The sequence below is a fragment of the Halichoerus grypus genome, chromosome 4 (genome assembly GCF_964656455.1).
Source record: "Halichoerus grypus chromosome 4, mHalGry1.hap1.1, whole genome shotgun sequence".
NCBI lineage: Eukaryota > Metazoa > Chordata > Mammalia > Carnivora > Phocidae > Halichoerus > Halichoerus grypus.
Genome location: NC_135715.1, coordinates 98711369 through 98724051, shown reverse-complemented (window position 1 = coordinate 98724051; position 12683 = coordinate 98711369). Strand labels below are relative to the sequence as shown.

Sequence of the window (12683 nt, the reverse complement as noted above, 5' to 3'; positions counted from 1 at the left end):
GTCTTAAAATGTAGGATGTGAATAGTTTTATTGAATAATGTAAATGAGTTTTGTGTATTGTCTTGCCAGAGGTGACTGTAGTTGACCCTTGAACAACACAGGTTTGAACTGCCTAAGTCCACTTATATGCAGGTTTTTTTCGATAAATAGAGTACGTAAATGTTTGGCTTCCTTACAGTTTTCTTAACATTTTTTTCCTCTAACTTATTTTACTGTGAGAATATAGTATATGATGTAACATACAAAATGTGTTAATCGACTGTTTATGTTCTGGTCAACAGCAGACTATTGGTAGTTCAGTTTTTGGAGAGTCAGAAGTTATACTTGGATTTTCAGCTGCTTGTGTTGGAGGGATCAGTGCCCCTAACCCTGGTGTTGTTCCAGAGTCAACTGTACATTTAAAATTGAAGTACTCTGAAATATTTTTTTCTATTAACTCTTTGTGCTTGTTTTTATTTTCTTGCCTGTCACATTTCTTTTTGTCTAAGGCTGTTCTTGCCTTAGCTGCATCTTGGACCTCAAGACAAGTAGGAGAACGGACATTGACCGGTACAGTAATAGACAGTGGAGATGGTGTCACCCATGTCATTCCTGTGGTAAGGATATTTTAAAATTACCAAATAGTCCTATCAGATAACAAATCTGGCAGAGTTAAATGATATGAATTAATGCTACTTTTAAAAAAATTTTAAATATTTGAAAAGTTTACTCTGATTTGGCCATTTGTTCAGCTAGGGCTGTATTTTGTTCATATTAATATTAAAATTCTATAAACAAATTCCAAAATCTTTCTTTTGTTATTAGGTTGGTACTGTAATTAGAATATGATTTAAAAATATTAGAAATTGTTTCTAATTCATAATTAGAAAGTGTTGGAGTAACCAGAATGGAAATATGCCTTTTTTTTTTTTTTTAAGATTTTATTTATTTATTAGAGCACGAGCGAGAGCATGAGTGGTGGTCGGGGGGGGAAGAGGCAGAGGGAGAGGGACAAGCAGACTCCTTGCTGAGCAGGGAGCCCGATGTGGGGGCAAGATCCCAGGACCCTGGGATCAGGACCTGAGCCGAAGGAAGACGCTTAACTGACTGAGCCACTCAGGCGCCCCTATGCCTTTCTTTACATTTATGTATGTATGTATGTCTTGAAACAATTTTTTTTTCTTTTTTCTTTTCTTTTCTTTAATTAACATATAATGTATTATTTGTTGCAGGGGTACAGGTCTGTGATTCATCAGTCTTGCCTTTCTGAAACATGGAATTCTCTCTTCTGGTTTGGCTGTGTCTGTGTTGTATGGGTTAGCCGGTTGATAGTCTCTCTTATCCTTAATTAACAGATTTCAGTTTGGTGCATAGGTTAACTACATAACAGTTTGTTATAAGCACGTGGCCATTAATGACTTCTGGGAATTATTTTTATTTATTTATTTTATTTTAATTAAGCTCTACGCCCAATGTGGGGCTTGAACTCATAACCCTGAGATCAAGAGTCACATGCTTTAATGACTGAGCCAGCCGGGTGCCCCTGGAAATTATTTTTTTGAATAAAAAGCTCGAGTTATGATCGTACTTTATGGTTTGGATTTAGTAAAGCCTATTAAGAAAAATGCACCAGATTGGATTATTTGTTAGAGATAGCATTTTTTCTGCCAAGGCCCTTGTGCTTCCAATTCTTAATGACAAATTAGGGTTTTTATTTTACCTAATACACTAAAAATGACTACTTGGAATCATACTGATAGTATTAGATATATAGAAAGGTTTATCTTTTAAAATTTTTATATTATATTGACTATCCTGTAAGAAATGAAATTATTTTGAACTTTTATTTCTTCATTACTAGTCATTCCTATTTTTAATGCATCAGGCAACCTCTTTTGAGAATTATATACTCAGGGTGACTACTTTTAGATTAGATGTCATAATCTACCCTCCCAATGTCACAATAGTTTTAGTAATAATTGCCCCTTTTTTAGTAATAGCTTTTTTGCGATATAATTTACACACCATGTGGTTCACCCATTTAGAGTGTATACTTAAGTGGGTTTTTTGTATATTCACAGAGTGCATCCATTACAACACAGTCAATTTTAGAACATTTTTATCACTCTAAAAAGAAACCCTGTATCTGTTAGCAGTCAGTCTCCCCCTGATAACCTTAGCCCCTGGCAACCACTCATATACTTTCTGTCTCAATAGATTTGCCTTTTCTGGACATTTCATGTAAATGGAAATCATACACTTTGTGGTTTTCTTTTGTGACTGGTTTCTGTCATGAGGCCTAAAGTTTTCAAGATTATCCAAGGTGTAGCATGTATAGTACTTCATTTCTTATTATTCCCAAATAATGTTTCATTCTATGGCTATACCAGATTTTATTTTGTCATTGGGGGATATTTTAGTATCTTGGATATTGGGATGTGTCCAATATTTCATGTTTTTTTTTTATAGTTAGTTTTCTTTATTAGGTACATAGAGATTCTTAAGATTTTCATTTAAACCTCAGAATCTATAATGTAGGTTATATTGAAGACCTCAGTTTATCCATTAAAAATGCAAATAAATGAATTGCTTTAGATCACCAAATAGTAGGTTTTAGAGCTAGGATTCAAACTGGTTCTGTCTGACCCCAGTCTTAATATCTGCACAACTAATCAGTAATATCAGTATCTTGATAATATTCAAATAGGTAATTTTCAAATATAAGTTATAACATGAAAAAGAATGAATTTTTATAAGGATATTAAGAATTGGATATTTCTGTGTTTTGTTCTTTTTTCCTTTTGCTTTCTTTTGAATTAATGGAGTATTCTTTCATAATTCCATTTTATCTTTATTGACTTATTAGCTGTGTTCTACTTCTTTGTTATTGTCATTTGCTTATTTTTTGGTGGTTGCTCTAGGGTTTATAATAAACATCTTTAATTTATAATCTAACTACAAATAATCTATTTTATAAATAGAAAGTGTACAACAATGTACTTCCCTTTTGCACTATAATGGTCACTCATTTTATTTCTACATGTTACAAACTTATAGTGCATTATTAATTTGTTTCATTGTAAGTAGTATATTAGTTTTGTTAGGGCTGCTATAACGAAGTACCACAGACTGAGTGGCTCAAACAATAGAAAATTAATTTTTTCACAGATGGAGGCAGTAAAGTCAGAGATCAAGATGTTGGCAGGGTTGATTTCTTCTGAGGCTTCTCTGTGTCTTCTCTCTAGGTGGCCTGATTTTCTCCATTCATCTGCACATGGTCTCCTTGTGTCTGTGTCCTAATCTCTTCTTTTAAGAACATAAATCATACCAGAACCAGATTAGGATCCACTCTAATCACCTCATTTTAACTTAATTACCTCTTTAAAGTATGTACTATGGTGAGCGCTGTGAATTGTGTAAGACTGATGAATCACAGACCTGTACCCCTGAAACAGATAATACATTATATGTTTAAAAAAAAAAAAAAAGTACCCGTCTCCAAATACAATCACATTGTGAGGTATTGGGAGATAGCACTTCAACATAAGAATTTTGGGAGGGGTAGGACATGTCAGCTGAGAACAAATCTCCTCTTTAAAAGAGATTTTGAAAAAGATAAATTTCTTTTATATTTACGCATTTAGCATTCCCAGTCCTTGTTTCTTGGTGAAGGTTCAGATTTCCATCTAGCATCATTTTCTCTCTGCCAGAATGATGGCCTTTAACATTGCCTTTTTTTTTTTTTTAAAGATTTTATTTATTTATTTTAGAGAGCATGTGTGCATGTGGGGGTAGGGGGGAGGAAGGGGCTTAGGGGGAGGAAGAGGGAGAGGGACCAGCACACTCACACTGAGCGGGGAGCCGTATGAGACCAATCCCACAACACTGAGACCATGACCTGAGCTGAAATCAAGAGTTGAATGCTCAACCAACTGAGCCACCCAGGCATCCCTGCCTTTAATATGTCTTATTGTGCTGGTCTACTGACTCTGAACTCTTTCAACTTATGTACATCCTTTGAAAAAGCATTTTGCCTGCATTTTTGAAAGATTTTTTACTTGGTGTAGAATTTTAGGTTGATAGTTTTTTCCTTTCAGTATTTTAAAGATGTAGTTCTAATGTCTTTTGGTTTACATTGTTTCTGAAAATAAGTCTGCTGTCATTCCTATGCTTGTTTCTTTGTGATATTTCTTACTTGTCTGGCTCCCTTCAAGATTGTGATGTACCTAAATGTGTTTGTGTGTGTTGTTTTTTTTTTTTTTTTCTCTTCCCTTTCCCATTTCTTCTTGGGGTTTGGGTTTGTTGAGCTTCTTGAATCTATAGATTTGTAGTTTTTTTTTGTTTTTTTTTTAAATCATACCTGAAAATGAGACTCTCTGACTCTGCTTGGGTTCTCCGACCCATTATTGCTGCCTGGGAACGCTTCCTAGGCAGTGAGATGGGATGTTTATAGCACTCATATTGTTTGTTTTCCCTTATCATTGGGAACACTGCCCTACTCTACCTGTTCAGTGTCTGAAAATGTTTATTTCATTTAATTTGTCCTGTTTCTTTTCTTTAAGGTGAGAGGATAAATCCAATCCCTAATACTCTGTCATGGCCAGATGATATTCTTTGATAATGAAATTTAATTTTTTTTTTTTAAAGATTTTATTTATTTATTTGACAGAGAAAGACACAGCAAGAGAGGGAACACAAGCAGGGGGAGTGGGAGAGGGAGAAGCAGGCTTTCCCGCTGAGCAGGGAGCCTGATGTGGGACTCGATCCCAGGAGCCTGGAATCATGACCTGAGCTGAAGGCAGACGCTTAATGACTGAGCCACCCAGGCGCCCCAATGAAATTTAATTTTGTTACATTATTTTTTGTACTTCCAACTCATATCAGTAAATTTATGAATTCATTGTGTAGAATTTAATTATTTGGCATTATTGATAATGCATATAATGCCTCAGCCTTGTGAAAGTGGTACCTACTTCATTAGGAAAAATGAGTTTGTGGATTAATGATCAAATTTCCTACAATGCTATCTAAATTGTTTACTGAAATTATAAAAGATTTTAAAATAATTTCCTATCTGGTCTGCTATCAGAACATTTAAAACTTCTGAAATTCGTAATTTCTGTGTTGTTCAGTCATTTCAGTCTTGGTTATAAACTCTTACCAGTAAAAGAATAATCTAAGTTCTGGCCATTCTTGTTCATAATATCTGTACAGTATTATAAATTATATAATGTAGTATTGTGAGGAATACAGTTGAAGAATAAAGACTAGAAGAATTCTCCTAGGATAAAGCAATATTTGGGAATATAAACACACTAATTTGAGAAATTAATCTTTGATGGTTATTTAGGTTATATTAATTTTGAAATCATTGAAAGTAAATTTGCCACTTTTTTTTTTTTTCATCTAGGCTGAAGGGTATGTGATTGGCAGCTGTATTAAGCACATTCCAATCGCAGGACGAGATATAACATATTTTATTCAGCAGTTGCTGAGAGACCGAGAAGTAGGAATCCCTCCAGAGCAATCCTTGGAAACTGCTAAGGCAGTAAAGGTAAAAAAGTAATGATGAGAGTGTGATTCAGTTAGAAATTAAAATCAGATTTACAATATTAACATGAGAAACTATCAGGTGAAGAACAGTACTTAAAAAAACCTTTTGTTTAGCCAGTTGTAATTATTACTCTTAATTATATATATGTTTTCTCTGTATTTCTTGTAAGGAAATTTTGCAGGATTATCAACTCTGTGCCTGTTGTCTCCACATTTCACATTTGAGTCAAGAACATTTGTACCAACTGACGTTAGCATACATTTTTGTGATTATTCCCTGTAGTAAAAATAATTAGTTCACTTCACAGTCCTTGTATCTCAGTTTCTTCACTGAATTCTTTATTTTAATCTGAACAATTTTCTGTTAAAAAAATTTTTTTTTTATGTAATTGTTTCATTTCACTATAGAATAGAGGTGGTGTTTGGCTCAAGTGATATAGCAAACAGAAGAAAAATGTGAAGACTATTTAAGGTGTTTTAATAATTTGTATGTTATATAAGTCTTTGTTAGATTAGTGCTTCATGTAAACTGTCAAAATACTTAGCATTGCTTTTTAAATTTATCATTTGCCAACCTACAAAAATTTCAGTGGGTTTCTCATATGTTTTCAGTATGTGAAAGCAAAACTGCCCCAGCAAAAATAACTTTATTGCCTATCTTTGCCTGATTATAGGGTTTCTTTCACTCTTCAAAGGTTAGGAATGAAAAAGAATTTACTACTTCCTAGTAGTAAAGGAATTACGAAATGGCTGCCAAAACTTACCCAAAGGGTGGCATCAAAATTAAATATATGAAAAATTAACATGAATACTGCTTCAGCATCTTTGGGAAGCCTGTGGAGTTTAAAAAAATAACAAAAGCAACAAGGATTCAAATCTGTTGGAGAGAATACTGATGCTCAGTCTGAATGTCTTTTAAGAATTATCATTTCCATGTAATTCCTACTTCCAACGTTTGGAGAAAGAAGAGCTACAACAACATAATCAAATTGTCCTTTGTTTTCCATATTCTTTCCTTTTATGTCTTTCGATTATTAGTAATAATGTTTGCATCTGTCATGGAGTAGAATTCTTGATGTACAAAAATATGTGAAATGTGTGTTTTTCTTTAAAAAAAAAAATGAGACTTGGATTCGGGAGTCCATAAATTGCAAATAGAATGTTATAACCCATAACATTTTTTAATTGCGTTTTTGATGAAAACTTTTACTTAGTACTTATAACCAGATATTCAACAATTTAGCATTGCAGGTGATACAGTAAAAAAGAATAGTTTTTATTTTAAGCATTTTTTCTCTTGCTCATTTACTTAGACCATATTCAGTTTTATTCCAGGAAGGTATTAAGGATTAAGGGTCTGTATTATATTGTGGGTTATATCAACTATTACTTATTCTCCAGTTCTGTATTTATTTTATGTTTTCTCCTCTTCATAATGCAAACTCCATTAATTATTGGAACTGTATAAAATGTTGAATGACATTAATGAATGTTTTCATGAGATAGTAGAGGTTCTCTCTTTAGTTGGTCAGATCTTATTCACTTTATATATGAAGCCAGGAATTACGTGTAGGAGATGAGAGATGAGTTGTTTATTTGTACTAAACATAAACTAATGTCCTAACATAAAATTTTCTTCAGCTTAATTTCTTAATTTTATTTTCTGAAGATATTTGTTCATTTGATTCTAGTTTGCTAAAAATATGTCATCCTTTTCTCCTGTTCCTAAAATGAAGAAATAATTACTCATTTCTTTGTTTTCTTAGGAGCGCTATAGTTATGTCTGCCCAGATTTAGTAAAAGAATTTAACAAGTATGACACAGATGGATCAAAGTGGATTAAGCAATATACTGGAATCAATGCTATCTCAAAGAAAGAATTTTCTATTGATGTTGGTTATGAGAGATTCTTGGGACCTGAAATCTTTTTTCATCCAGAGGTAAGTTTTTTTTTTCTTTAGATGGAATTGTTTTGAAATATTCAGAAATTATCAGTCAACCATAAGAAATTCAGGAAAGAGTTAATCTCAGGAACTTTCTTTTGTATACTAAAATGCTATAGTGAGTTATTTTCAAGAGGAAAAATTGCCTATGTGAAATAGGCTATAAACAAGTTACTATTTTTCACATATTTAGAAAACTAAAACATGTCTTTTTTAATATTTGTGGCTTATGTGGGGTCATGGAAAGAGGGGAGCCCTTAAAATTTATGACCATTTAAATGAAATATTTTTGGAAAAGTTCTAGAACTACCACTGGCCCCATATAAAATAACCATTAAACCAAGAATCATTAGTTGACTATCATAACAAAATATTAGCAAAATAGTTTTCTGTGTCTAGGAAATGTTAGCAACATGCAGGTTTTATTAAGTTAATGAAATGTGTGCTTTAAATGAAAAATTCTTCTAGTAACTTAGTATAAGAAATTTATTAATAGAATTACATTAAATGCATACTGTGCTTATTTGGCATTAAAAACGGTTATTTTTAAATATTGTTTATTCACTTAGCAAATAGTGAATATAATTTTTATGGTCTCAGTTTAAGTATGGGATATTTAAAGATGATGGGCGCCTGGGTGGCTCAGTTGGTTAAGCGACTGCCTTCGGCTCAGGTCATGATCCTGGAGTCCCGGGATCGAGTCCCGCATCGGGCTCCCTGCTCTGCGGGGAGTCTGCTCCTCCCTCTGACCCTCCCCCCTCTCATGGGCTCTCTCTCTCATTCTCTCTCTCTCAAATAAATAAATAAAATCTTTAAAAAAAAAAAAATAAAATAAACAGGTGTAGTTGCTTTAATATGCATGGATTTGGGGAGGGCATAGGAACAAAGAGCATCTAAGTCTGCTTGGGGGAACTAGGGAAACTTCTTAGAGGAGGTGACAGTTGAGGGTGAGTAAGTATTTGTCAGGCAGGTATGTTAGGGGAGTATCTTTCTGGCAGAGGAGATAGGCTGGGTAGAAGTCTGGGATAGGAGAGAGCTAGATAATAAAATTATAAAGGAAGGGATTGGTAGGAGATGGGTCCAGATGGGTGTTCATGAGGGACTAATATGCTATAGAAAAGCGTTTACTGGATTCTGTAGTTGTGCAGAAATCTTCAGTGCAAATGACACAGATTCATGTATGGTATTAGAAAGGTCACTCTGACTGCACTGGGTTGGATGGATTGAAACAGAGGAGTGAATTGTGTTGGAAACAGGTAATGATGAGAGTGTGATTCAGTTAGAAATTAAAATCAAATTTACAATATTAACATGAAAAACTGGAAACAGGTGATTTTATTGCAGTTTTCCGGATGAAGCCTTCCATCTATTCCCCCTCTTCTGACATTAGGGATCCCATCTGCCCCTGCTCTCAGGCCAAGTGGTTTGGGTGGGTCTTGGGAGGGATGCCCCTGGATCCAGCCAGTCTGAGCAGGACATTCCCCCAGCCATGGTGTTTGGTTCAGAGGTGGGCATGTGCCCTGAGCCCATCCAATCAGAGCGAATCCCAGGGCTTCTGTAGAAGCATAGCTCTTCTAGTGGATTTGAATCTGAGCAAGAGAAGCTCATCACCAAGTGGAGCCTTAGAATGAAGCCAACACATGGGAGAAAGTAAGGTCAATAAGAATGAGAAAGAGGTAAGAGAAAAGCAATAGAATCAACATGACTTACTGATTACTTAGATGTGAGGGGAGTAAGAATATGAAGACTCTGTGATGATTCCCATATGTGTAACTTGAACAACTGGATGTGAAGGATATGAGCAGGGATTGGAGATCATGATGAATTGGCATATAGCTGTAAGTTGGGAGCAAAGGAGTGAGCACCTGGGATAAGGCATTGTGGTCGGACAAGTATATGGGTATTTTAAGGCTTAGCACATTTTCTTTGCAATCTTTAAAATAAAAATTCATAAAAGGATATATGTACATAGTTTTAAAAGTCACATAACACTGACAGGCTTAAACAAAAACAGTGGCTCCTCATCCTCCACCCCTACTCTCACTCTTTTTGTGTTCTGCAGAGCATTCACTAGCTCTCACTTAGCCAGCACTCTTGGTAATTACCTGCACATTTCCAGATATTTGTCCTCCTATTTCTTGACATAGCAATGTAAGTAATTATCTACCAACTTCCTTTTAGGTTAGTTGATATTTCCTTAGACCCTCTTCCCTCAGCCTGTCTGTATGTTATGTTATAGTTACTAGCTAAATCAGTAGTTTCACAGTATATGAATAGTATTATATTGTTAATGTTTTTTGCTTTTGAGGCAAAATTGTAATATTGTAAATTTTTTCTCTTAAAATTGAGCTTTTCCTAAATTTTTGCCTCATTTCTTCATTTGTGTCATTTTCTCTTTGTTTATTTATTTCATTTATTCATTGAGGTTGTAATTAACTGTTTTTACAAGATCTGGAAGGGATCCTGGGGGTCTCACTATTTCTATATAGAGAAATTTAACAGGTTTTTTAAAACCTTGTTTTACTTTTCCTTGTGGTTTCTTATCATTTCAATTTTGGGGACTTCAAGGTTCTACAGGGTGAATGGATTGACTTCTTAGCAGTATGCCCCTCTGGAAGCACTTAGGATGTAACATTCCTTTTTTGTAATTTTCTTTTGTCATTTTAGTAGTGATTTAAGAAGATAGATAACCACGTAGCTGGCAGTCAGGTCCCATTTTCCTCTGGGGTCATGTGTATGTGAACTGCTGAAGTCAAATGAATTAAAGGTCATGGGTTAAGGAACATCAGTTGAAGTTGAAATACTGGAGAGAGATACTAAACCTCCAAGTGGAGGACAGGAATTAGAGAATTATAGAAGATCCAGGACTAAAGTCCTAGATGAATAGGATCATTACCCCAAGATAGGTAATAGCGTGGGAGGTAAGAGATATCTTGGATTTTAAAGGAGGAAGCATTTGAGTGCAGTACTCTTGACAGACATCCTCAGCTAAGGTCTTGACAGTCTTAAAAAACCTTTGACATGTTAGATACGTAAATAAACTGTGTTTTGGTTGTGCCGTGTTGCTTAGGAAAGGGATAATTGTCTGGATGTCAGTTTACCTTGTTGCTAATGTTTCATATGTAATTTTTTTTCTATTAATCTTTATCATTTGATACACACCAAGCTTTCTTCATTAAGTTTTTTAAAACTTTGAAACACCTTTTACTCTATAGCATTTTTTTCTTTGTAAATAATTTCTTCTGTGAGAAATCCATGTTTTTCTTTTCTTGAAAGTTGTTTTTTAAAATCAGTTATGTATATGCACATTGTTTACAAGTCCTAGTTATTGAAATTCTGACAAAAACTAGGAGTGTCCTGCATACTTCTCTCCCTAATTTTTTTCCTGGAGGTAAGCACTTCAACCTTTTTTAGTTGATTCTTTTGGTGATTGCCTCCATAGCTACAGTTTGCTTTGGTTGCATTGCAACTGCCAAGTTTTTTCAGTTTTAGGCATTTTCTATCAGTTTCCAGCTATGGAGGAAGAGGATTGCCTTTTCTCCCTTTTTTTGCCGTGACAAACAGTACCTTTCCATACCTTTTTGTCCCAATAATTACATTATAATTTCAGTTAGGTAAAAATTCAATGCTTACATTTTTGTGAACACAAATTTTAATCAGATCTGTGAACACAAATTCTAATTAGATCTGAGTCATGCAGTTTACCATGAAATATTTTCCTGTCCTATATTTTGTTTTCCATGGGAAACAATAACTTGTTTGCTTAGTTTTAAAATAATGATCCTTAATTCACCTCTAAACTCTATCCACCAGTTTTCTAACTGTCTTCTCAGGATATTCAGATGCAAAGGGTTTTAAAAGCAATTTATTTTTCCAGAGCATGTGTTCACATGTCCCAATCTGAACCTGCTTCCTTCTGCACCTGGCACAGAGTTGTCATATTCCTTCACCATCATTGTGGGGATCCCTGTTGCCTCTCACTTAAATCCTTCTTTCTTCCATCCCATACCTTTCCCTTTCTTTATTTTGGTGGAAATCATTTCCCATTGGGGTTCCTGATAAAAAGGGCACATGAGGGATGAAAATTTCAAGACCTTGCATGTCTGAAGATGTATTCATTTTATCTTCATACTTGTCTGATAATTTGGGTGTAGAATTCTAGATTGTAAATCATTTTTCTTCAGCATTTTGAAGCCTTAGCTCAGTTGCTTCCCATTATAACTTGAAGTAAAAAACTGTTCTGATTTCTAAACCTTGTACAGGGCCTGCTTTTTTTCTTTCCAGATACTTGTAGATTATCCCTTTGTTCCCCTGACATTCTCATGTGCTCTCTCTGTTTTTTCTTCTAGTTGTACTTTTTCTTTTTGTTCCCCTCTCTAGGTGATTTCTTCAGTTTACCTTCTGAACCTTCTGTTGAATTTATTTCTGGTAACATACCTAATTTTCAAGGGTTTCCCCTACATCTGCTCTTGAATATTTCTTTTTTATGATGCTGTGTTCTTGTTTCATGGTTGCATATCTTCTGGCTCTCTGAGGATGTTAGTCTAGGTTTTTTGAAAGTTTCTTCTTTCTGCATAGTCTCTTTGTTCCAGGTTGCTTTTTCTCTTTGTTTTGATTCCTGTATTTTTCATGCTAGAGATTTTTGGGGGCCACTCATTTAAGAAGGGGACACTAAAAACCTGATTGGAAATCTGAGCTTTGTGGGTAGGGCTTTTGACTATGGTCTTTACTTTGGAGGAATGCCCTATGTGTGTTTCCTTAGATCGTTTCAGATGGTTTGATTCCCAAAAAGATTACTGCCTGGAGGGTAGAGGTTGGCAGCCAAATGGGAAGAGGGTCAGCATTTGTGTGTTGGAGTGGGCTGCATACCTTCACTTAAAAGCCCCCAGCTTTCATTCCTTTCAGCCATGTATAAGAGTCTGGGGGCTCTCTAATTTATTCCCTTTAGAGAATAGATAAGCCACCTTTCTCCTTGGATGAGGAGGAGGTATTTCATAGACTTCTGTAGTTGGGATCTGTGACTTTGCTTTTCAGAGAAGCTTTCAACCATTGTTCCTTCCTGTCCTTCTTCTACCTCACTTTCAGTGCTGATAGGTACAGCCAGTTCTTTTTGGGGTGGTGGTGGTGGTGGTGATAGAAAACAGTCTTATTCTTGGCTTTCCCTACTGATGACTTACTGAGTGTTTTGGAGGGAGTGCATGGTCTTGT

The 12683-nt window shown here is 34.9% G+C and overlaps 1 protein-coding gene across 1 annotated transcript in view; it reads left to right on the top strand.

Annotated features, from left to right (window-relative positions):
• The window catches only part of ACTR3 (actin related protein 3), a 59722-nt gene that overhangs the window by 35977 nt on the left and 11062 nt on the right, over positions 1-12683 (top strand). The window contains exons 6-8 of the mRNA XM_036121071.2: positions 489-596; positions 5390-5533; positions 7299-7472. Coding sequence (XP_035976964.1) covers positions 489-596; positions 5390-5533; positions 7299-7472 — 426 coding nt within the window. The remainder of the gene's footprint in view (positions 1-488; positions 597-5389; positions 5534-7298; positions 7473-12683) is intronic.